A 9,898-nucleotide genomic window follows, 5' to 3' on the forward strand; every position below is an offset into this window, starting at 1 on the left:
TATCGTTAATCAAGCGGTTTCGGTGATTGTGACTGCGTGCCGCGGCGTCGATGTGACGCCGGAGAAATTGGGGAAGAAATACGTGGAGGTGTACATGGCTTTGGATATTGTGTTGAGGGGCGTTAGTGGCATTAGGCTTGCGGCGATGCTGGCGTCGATGCACGGCGAGGGTATAGCGAAAATGGTGCATTCGGCTGTTCAGACTGAGAGTAAGATCCGTGGAGCGGATAGCTGGGTTAACGTGGAGCCGCAGGCGGTGGACCATGAGGCTAGCGTGGTGTCGTTTTCGCAGGCATCGTTTGAGCTGCCTGCGGAGACATTGCAGGCTGGAGATGAGGTGGCTGCCACTTTGGCGATTATCCAACCGGTTGAGGAGAAGGAGTTGCCTAAGGTTGAGGAGACTGAGGTGGAGAAGGATCCGTTTGCGGCTAGTGATAGGATTGGTAAGCCAGAAGAAATGCTGATGGAAGGGTTTAAGAAGGATAAGGATACTGGCCTGTCAGATGTAAGCAAGGCGCTGGCAGGACTCGACGTGACTAGTCTGCCTCCAGCTGCAGCTACTGAGTCCACTCATATTGGCGTGGAAGGGTTCGAAGGGCAGTATGGCGGCATTGAGTTTTCTAATGATGGGTCGACGTTGCCAGAAGATTTTGAAGGTATTAATGATGCTTGGGGTGGCGGATTGGACGCATCTGAGTTTGTGGGTACTAAGAAGATTCCAAAGGACCAGGGGCTTGGTGGTTTGGAGCTTTTGGAGACCAGTGAGCCGCCATCTGCAACTGTCGCTAAAGGTGCTGCTGCTGGGGATAGGATTGAGGATATATTGGTGAAGAAGACTGAAATGAAGGGTCCAGAGATGTATATTGTTGAAGAGATAAGTGCAGAGTTTAGAGAATCATTACTTGCTAGAGTGGGGTTGATGGGTGTTGTGTACCTTAAGACAGTGCCTTTTAAATCCCCTTCAGACGACAAGGAAACTGAGTTTTCGTTCAAGTTGGAAGGCGCAGAAGGTATTAAGAGATTTGCAGTGGAAGGCTCTAAGGTGAGCAGCCTAGGAAATGGTTTGTTTCATGTGAGGACGGCTACATCAGAGGAACCTATACCCATTGCAAAGTACAGCTTGCAACCTCGTATGACTCCATTGCCTTTGAGGGTTCGACTAGCTAAACGTCTCAGTGGAACGTTACTTTCTATTATGGTGCAATATGTCTCAAATCCAGACTTGCCAGCTCCCTTGAACAATGTAACGATTGTTCTCAAATTGCCCGTTGACCCGACCCTTTTGAAAGTGACGCCTAAAGCAGTGTTGAACAGGTCCGAGAGAGAACTGAAATGGCATATTGATGAGATTCCACAGAAGGGAAATCCTGGTATACTCAAGGCAAGAATGCCAGTTGATATAGGCGAAGATGATGATGGATCGGAGCTTGATATCGTCGCTTATGTCAAGTTTTCTGCTCAAGGATATAGGTCTTTGTCTGGAATCTCACTAAGACCTGCTTCTGAGGGCAAGACAGAATTCTATGAGACTGACCACAGGTATGAAAGTGGGGTTTATGTGTGCAATTGAGAATGACAACTGGCCTCTATGTATTGAGTTTGTACCATTTTATCTTATTTGATCAGTTTTTGGTGTATGGAAACTTTCTAGCATTCTTTGTGTGTATGTGTTCTGATTCACTGTTTTATACGACCAGTTGTACCTTTATATCTTTGTTCAAATGCTTGCTTTCAGCAGCTTAAAATGAAACTAAATTGATTTGTATTTCACTGTTCAAGTTGAAGCAATGTGCTCTTTACACATGATTTTATAACACAGTAAAGATATAGAGATGTTTCTGGTGAATATTCTAGGGTAGCTAATTTATTGACTACTCTTTAGCAATGTGCAAAGAATTTGTAGAAACTGTTTCACATTTTGATCAATGTGGGATAAGCTTCTCTTCATTGGCGAACTTGATCAGTCAACCCTTATAGCGAAGAATCATTTATCGCTAAAGGAAAAGATAATCATCTGCATTGTAAATTCAGATAAATAAAAAATCTGAGTTCTTGTACAAAGTCTAAAATGTGTTTACTACTATGTTTTCTAACCTTGCAACTTGGAGGTGTAAAAATTAGAAAATAACTTACAAATATAGGTGCCGTTTGTCATGACACATTATTATATAATTATTCATTTAAGATTAAGTTGTGAGATTATTTTAATTGAAGATTAAGTTGTGAGATTATTTTAATTGAAGGGGGTGAATTTTAGTTGGAAAAGGTGCCTGTGACTTGGCTAATTTTAGTTGGAAAAGGTTCCTATGACTTGGATAATTTTAGTTGAAATGGATGACTATGACCTATTATCATAGGATTTTCCATTTAGGAAAAATTATGAGATTCAATCTCTATGAACCAAACATATAAGTTGTATTTAATCATGAGATACAACTTTCGAACGAAACAACCCATAGTGTTTGTTATTACTCCCTCCGTCCCAAGGAAGATGACCCCTTCCTTGAGTGGCACGCGAATTTATGCAAATTTATTTTATACGTGGTGAAGAGAGTAGAGTAAGAGATGTAAGAATAAAGTAGAGAGAAATGTGTTTCCATATATAGTAAAATGAGTAATTTTGGTTGGGACAAACCAAAATGCAAAATGTATCATCTTTTGTGGGACGGAAGGAGTACAAAATAAGGATCCTTTTGAACTACTCCCTTCGTCCCACAAAAGATGTCACACTTTCTCTCTCACATGAATATAAAACTTATATTTACTCTCTCCATTTAACACACAAAACAAAACCTCCTAAAATCCCGTGCCGTCCCACAAGTGTGACATCTTTTGTGGGACGGAGGGAGTACAATATCCTTGTTTATTTAGTTTTTAAAGAGAGTAAAGTACTATTTTGGTCCTAAACATATGGCAGATTTATGATTTTGGTCCAAAACATTCACTTTTTGAAAATCGAATCCAAAACATATGAAAATGTTGTCGAATAGGTCCTTTCTTACATCTTTTGTGGGACGGAGGGAGTACAATATCCTTGTTTATTTAGTTTTTAAAGAGAGTAAAGTACTATTTTGGTCCTAAACATATGGCAGATTTATGATTTTGGTCCAAAACATTCACTTTATGAAAATCGAATCCAAAACATATGAAAATGTTGTCGAATAGGTCCTTTCTTTGACGGTTTCCGTCAACTGTGACGGTCAACCGCCATTTAGCCCAGTTTTGACCCAATTAGCTGATTACTGTAGTTAATTAGATTTTTTATTCGGATTGTTGAATGAAAATTTTGTAAATGTTAAATGAAAATTCTGAAAATTGGGTAGCATAATCGTTTTTTCCAACACTTCATTTCATTCAAATTTCTTCCCCCCTTTCTCCCGCTCCTTCTTCTTCTCCCCTCAAGAACCCTAATTTTTAATCTCCATCTTTGCAACAACCAAACACCTTCGAACATGGGGTGTTCGATGTGCAGTCGGGACTCCGTCGATAGCGACAGCGTTCGTGACATCAAAGACCTCCGATTTAGCTACGCTTTCTGCTACTGTAAGAAGACTGCGAAGACCTCAAATTGAACCAATAAATGGGCAACAAAATACAATACAAAGTGGTCCTTCATATTCATTTTCTAAGTCGAATTGGTCTCGAACATTTACACGATAAAAAAGGCATTGTTATAGGTACTGAATCTATCTTAACACCAACAAAACTCAAAACAACCACAGCTAGTGTCGAATTACACCAACAAAACTAAAAAATCGGGGTTGCTTTCTAGGGAAGCTCGAGGGTCACCGTCTGAAGAACTAGGGTTCAATTCCGCCTTGTTTCTTCTTCGACGTGAGAGCTAGGGTTAGAACCCACAAATCCCGACGCCGACGATGACCCTTGTTCGTTGCCTTGTTTGTTTTGCTTCGACGAATCAACTGATGGACCATCTTCGGTGTCAGGCGGATGTCCATGTTTGGACTTCCTCTTCCTCGCATATGCTTTTTTCACATCGACGAGATCGTCGATGAAACGGGAGTTAGGGTAGGGCGACTTCCAACTCATGGAAACCAACAATAATCGGTCAGAATCGGGCTGTTCTTGGTCGGAATCCTAAACTAGGGCTCTTGTTCTTAGGAGAGTGAAGAGAGAGAAGATAGAAAAGAGAGAGAGCTACAGCTCATGTCCACTTAGTCATATTTTAGGTGAGTTTTGGAAGAGTTTCTTTACATATTCAAAATATTAAATATTGAATTATTTAACAAAATAATTAACATAATATTAAGCTACTAATAATCTCATATTAAGTCTAATCGGATCAAAATTGGGCTAAATGACGGTTGACTGTCACAGTTGACGGAAACCGTCAAAAAAGGACCTATTCAACAACATTTTCATATGTTTTGGACTCGATTTTCAAAAAATGAATGTTTTGGACCAAAATCATAAATTGGTCATATGTTTAAGACCAAAACAGTACTATACTCTTTTAAAGAATAACTCAATGTATATATGGATGTATTGAGATTATAAGATATCCTTTTGTAAAGAAATCACATACCTTATGTAATATAAGCACAATCAATCCACAAATATTGGTTTCAGAAATAGGAGAGAGAGAGAATGATAAAGTTGATTGTAAACTCAAGGCTGTCTAAATCAAACAACCTATCTACAAACAATTATCACAATTAAGGATGTCTTGTCTGCATCAATCAATAAGAAGCATTTACACGCTTTCATTGTGAACTCAAGGCTGAAGAACATCACACCACCACTTTGCACACGACTATACAACAGCCGTCTCAGAAGTTCGTTTTCTGTCCAAGATCGGATGCTGCATGTTTTACAATCTATATTCTCGGAGATATGCCTCTGAGAGGTACCTCAAACTGGGAAATCTCGGACCTCCATGTTTATCCACATTTGAACTAAAGAAGGCGTCCCTAGCCCATCACTATTCCTACTCCATGACCTGTATGCAGGGTGCAGTCATTGTTTAATTATGTTTTGCTTAAAAGAACAACATGATTCAGTCATGAAATATTCACAATTCACAAAAGGTGTAAGAGTCAAAACAATCTGGCATGTCTGTTTTGCTACAAATTGAAAAAAGTGGTGCTACTATTGCAACGATTTTAAAACATGTCAAAAACCAAAATCAAGTCAATTTTCATATTTTCTTTAGCAATTAACCCAATTTATTGATAAACACAAGGGGGTTAAGTCCAGGGTTCCATGCACAATTTCAGGAACTTGGTGCAAATTACCCTTTCGGGTCACACACAGATGATTTCCTTCCATCAATGGATAATTAACCTCAGATTCGTCAAACTACCATAGCATACAAAAGTTTTAAAACTGTACACATACCTCTATTAGACATGGTACTTCAGCAAGGCTTAAGTTGAGTGGAGCACGAAGGGGACTGCATGAATAACAGACGAGTCAGTGTGGTTTCTATTATCAAATTTTGCCTCAAACATTTAACAAACTAACAGAATGAAAGCTCTATGCATCTTATACTTTATAAAAGTTAAAATATGTCAATAAAGGGGTTATCGACTTTAATCATGCAAGTAAGGAGCGTCTATTACTAGTTGCTTTTGCCTTCTGCTAAAATATGACACCTTTTGTTTGTTTCCACTGGGATACATTTTATAAGAACAATACGACTAATCATAATTTTATCAAGCTTCGTCGATTACATAGATCCCCTCTTCAAATTTTACACTAGCATTATCAAGTGGAAGGCTTGGATTGGCTGAGATTAGTTACAGCTTCATGTATGGAGCTAGAGGCGGATGAAGCTTCTATTTAATGGACGACAATACAATATAATATCGTCTAAAGAGTGATGTACATACATTTCCATATTTTCTATGTGTATCATTCAACAGTTTCGCCATGAGCACTATATAGAAGTTTATATAAATAACAAGCTCACCAAATAAAAAAATGGTTAGCATCAAAGCGAGTACGAAACGTATGGATTTAACCGGCACCCCTGGTGATAGTTGTCTTTGATTTCCCTGGCGTCCGCTAAAGTGCTGCAAGACAGTGAACATATTTCAAGTAATTATAGCATTTCAAAAATATTTGACAGTCAAAATGGCATTGATTTCTATGGAGAAAATCCATCTATCTCATAAGAAAATGTTCATATTACTAATAAATAAGGAATGAAAATTCTTTTGTGGTTTGAAGGAAACAGAGCCATTTAAGAACCATGTTAAAAAGACATGCCAAATAAAGCATTCTACAAAATGATATCTTCGACTAGCTCCTTATCCTTCTTATAAAGTAAAAAATGAGATATGACCATTGGGACTTACATTATTTATCCAATTTATCAATTTCATTTGAGTGTGGCTTTTCACTTCTTTAGCTCTACAAAATATATCACCCCTTGACTTCCAAATCAAAGGTTTTGAACCTTCCTCTTTAGGCATTGCTTCATTTAATTCATTGGTTTCTGTATCATCCATATCAACAACAATCTCCAAAGCGTTCCTGTCTGGCGAACTCCAGGCTTTTAGATTACTAATACATTGATCAGCTCGGTTGCTGATTTCATTCTCTGTGTCACGAACTTTTCTCTCCTGTAGCTCAGTGGAGCAGTTTATATCCTTAACACCTGCAGGAACTCCTTCCCAACCCTGATTTTTTTGGATTTTGGTACTTACTGGAGAACCAAGACTGTTTAGTTCCTCTATATTACTTTTACAAAGTGAGTTAGTGACTGGTGATCCCACATTTATACGACCATCTTTGATCGTCTGTGATGTCCCTGGAGTTCCGGACAGAAAATGAGCTAAGTCATCAGATTCTTCCTTGTCCAAATCCACCCACTGAAATGGTTTTTTCCCTTCAACTTTCAGTGACACATTCAATGCTGTTTCAACACGATAAATTTGGTCCTCTATGGCAGAAACAAATTCCCTATGCCGGGTGATTGTAATATCATCACCCTTATTTCTGTAGCTTTGACAAACAGCTCTTTCAAACTCTTCCAACTATATAGTAACAAAGAAGATTTCGAGAAATAAAAATTGGATCAGATATATAATGGCATTCAACAATCAAACACTATCACCAAAATGACATTAAATTGTCCAACCAAAACAACAAATAAAAAGGGGAAAATAATCACCATGTAGAATACTTTACGAAATCAACGAAAGATACAAAAACAAAAAAGTATCTGACCTGCCATTTTGCAGTGCCTAAAGCCATCAGCAGCTCTCTATTAAGCTTATCTAAATGCTGTGATACCAACCCTTCTTTCCTTGATTTGAGCCATGCCCTATAAGCCGATTCCATTCTGCCAAAAGAAATAAATAAAATGGAATGCAGTTCTTTACCAGTAACTTTTCTGTTTACTTTATTTTTATCATACAAATAGCAAGAACAATAATGATATACACTTGTTATTCATTTTATAACTAAATCCAGCTCCCTTTCGAGTGAGCAGCCCCTATCCACCCCACCCCAACAGCTGAGCAGAGATACATTGTTCAGAATAGGAAAAGAGAAACTATTTCATGCTTATATCAATGAAAATTTCCACTTATTGTTTTATTCAGTTGTTGAAAAAGAATTTCAACCAACAACAGCTCACCTAACTGAACTAATATTATCTCCAACCAAAACAATTATGTGATTCAGGAAAAATAATTGAAATAAATCAAAGCTAAATAAAGAAGAAGAATATGTATGAGGTAATTTCCAGAATCTGGCTAAAACCAAAACCACAAACCCCATCACAGAAAAATAAAAATGAAAGAAAAGTAAAATCAGTGACAAATTGCGCAAGCATTCAAGAAATAAAGGACTAAACTTTACAAGATACAGTAAAAGATCCCGCAAGATAAACAAAACTCAGATCATTATACCAGTTAAAAAGGAGAAGAAATGGGAAATGGTCGGAATAATTAAGCTGAATTACACACACACACACACTTACATATCGGCAGATTGCTGAACCTCCTCAGCTGCAGAAAAGAAGGTATCTTTTTGCCATAAATCAAAGCTATTTACGACCAACATCTTTCTCTCTCAGCAAAAATTAACAAACAACAGCACCTGCAGAGCAAATTAATAGTATTACGAATGATTGTTTGATTGTGTCCTGTTTGTCTCTTCACAGAATGTCGGAGATTGTCTCCACGCTACTCTTCTTTAACGAGGGGAGGCAAAGAAGAGAGAGAGAGAGAGACGTATGAAGGATTCTCAGTTCTTTTAGCTTTAGCTTTATCTTTTGTTGAAGCAAGTTCTATCTGCGTAATTATTATTTGGGTGAGTCTCTGTTTATTAATTTATATTTATTGAAAGTGACATTTTTTCGCATTAAATATGTTTTCTTCGAAAAATAGATTAATCCTATCTCTGTTGACTCTTAATATGAAAAAAGGTTCATTTAGATTATAATTAATGCTAATGGTAATAATTAGGTGTAAGCAGCTGTGTTTTCTGAAACATAGTCCTATTGGATGCCAACCTTTTTATCTGCATTTTCGAGTAGATGGATCTATTTTGACATTCAGGTGTCTCCGGCGGCGCTCCTCCCACTCGCCCTTCCCATGCCACGTCAGCACTAGCCCCTCCCATTCCACTGCCACATCACTAGCCCTTCCCACTGCACTAGCCCTTCCCACTCGCCCCTCCCACTAGTCCTTCCCACAATTAAATTAAAATGCACGGAATTAAAATTCGACACAAATACGAACGGGAAATACAAGTGGTGTGAATGAAATGACGTTGGAGGAGCCCTATTTATAGAGTTTAAAAAAAAAAAAAAAAAAAACTTAAAATGTCGGACGTCCGAGTGGGACGGGCGACCTTCGCCACAGTGGCGCCCGTCCCACTCGCCCGTCGACGGAGGGGCGAGGCCATCGCAGGGGCACTCGGGACGGGCGTGGGCGCCCTTCCCGTCAGGTCGCCCGTCCCCGACAGGCGAACGGGAAGGGCGCCGTTGGAGACACCCTTACAAGCAGATTTTTTATAGAGAAAAAAGATAAATTTATCTAAAATGTACCTCTTGATTAAATTCTAATTTTATTATTTTAGCGACATAATATAATGACTAATTTATACACTATCATTTTAAGAATTTTTTTATTAATTTATATTCTGAATTAATTAAAGCAGTATTAACATACATACTATACAATTAAATTACTATATACAATTATAAAATAATTACATAACTATATTTTGTACTAGTAGGAGTACTATATATAATTCAAATATTTTTTTTAAATTAATCATTTTATAGTTTAATTTATTCTTTTAATTTTATTTTTCTGCTATTCTTTCATAGCTTGTTTCTTATTTCGTTAAATTTTCTAAAACAAATCATCATGAGGTATAAATAGTCACAGTAACAGTTGAATCATTTATCTCAATATCTGAAAAATTAAACTATAAAAAAACTAAGAATTACCCTTATCGAAATTACATTATAAAATACTAATGATAAAGTATTTCCCTTTTGTATTATTTCCCTTGTGTTATTTTTCCTAGATCATTTAATATCCAAAAATAGATCATTATGTGAATATTTTTTATTTTAATTAATTTTAGAGATGAGTATTTTTATATTAATGAAATATTAATCATTATTTCTTCCTTAACTATCTGGAAGGTGATAAGTAAACTGAAAATTCAATTGAAATAGAAATATTCTATTATTTTCGGAAATTATGAAAATGATAAAACTATCTCAATCTCAATTATGTAAATTTATGACTACCTTTTTTGATAATGTAATTGATCATTGGAATCCAATTCTAACGTCTTACTTAAAAATATTTGGATCAGTTGAACGATTTCCAAATGATACATTGTCATCTCATCTATAAGTCAAATTAAAATAAATACAATTTTGCATTAATGAAACATGCAATGTTGGGAT

General features: G+C 37.0%; 2 protein-coding genes across 2 annotated transcripts in view; one reads left to right on the forward strand and one right to left on the reverse strand.

The window, feature by feature from the left end:
- Positions 1 to 1,765, forward strand: part of LOC125195061 — a 3,295-nt gene extending 1,530 nt beyond the window's left edge. The window contains exon 7 of the mRNA XM_048093264.1: positions 6 to 1,765. Within this exon, the coding sequence (XP_047949221.1) occupies positions 6 to 1,570 (1,565 nt within the window). The 3' untranslated portion in view covers positions 1,571 to 1,765. The remainder of the gene's footprint in view (positions 1 to 5) is intronic.
- Positions 1,766 to 4,503: 2,738 nt separating this feature from the next.
- Positions 4,504 to 8,252, reverse strand: LOC125196894. The gene is made up of 6 exons (XM_048095554.1): positions 7,949 to 8,252; positions 7,192 to 7,306; positions 6,318 to 6,998; positions 5,930 to 6,032; positions 5,356 to 5,410; positions 4,504 to 4,957 (listed from the first exon to the last, which is right to left on the reverse strand). Exons 1-5 carry the CDS (start codon positions 8,029 to 8,031, stop codon positions 5,385 to 5,387), a joined length of 1,008 nt encoding a protein of 335 aa, XP_047951511.1. The 5' UTR covers positions 8,032 to 8,252; the 3' UTR covers positions 4,504 to 4,957; positions 5,356 to 5,384.
- Positions 8,253 to 9,898: the final 1,646 nt, after the last annotated feature.

This window comes from Salvia hispanica, chromosome 6, assembly GCF_023119035.1.
Source record: "Salvia hispanica cultivar TCC Black 2014 chromosome 6, UniMelb_Shisp_WGS_1.0, whole genome shotgun sequence".
Lineage (NCBI taxonomy): Eukaryota > Viridiplantae > Streptophyta > Magnoliopsida > Lamiales > Lamiaceae > Salvia > Salvia hispanica.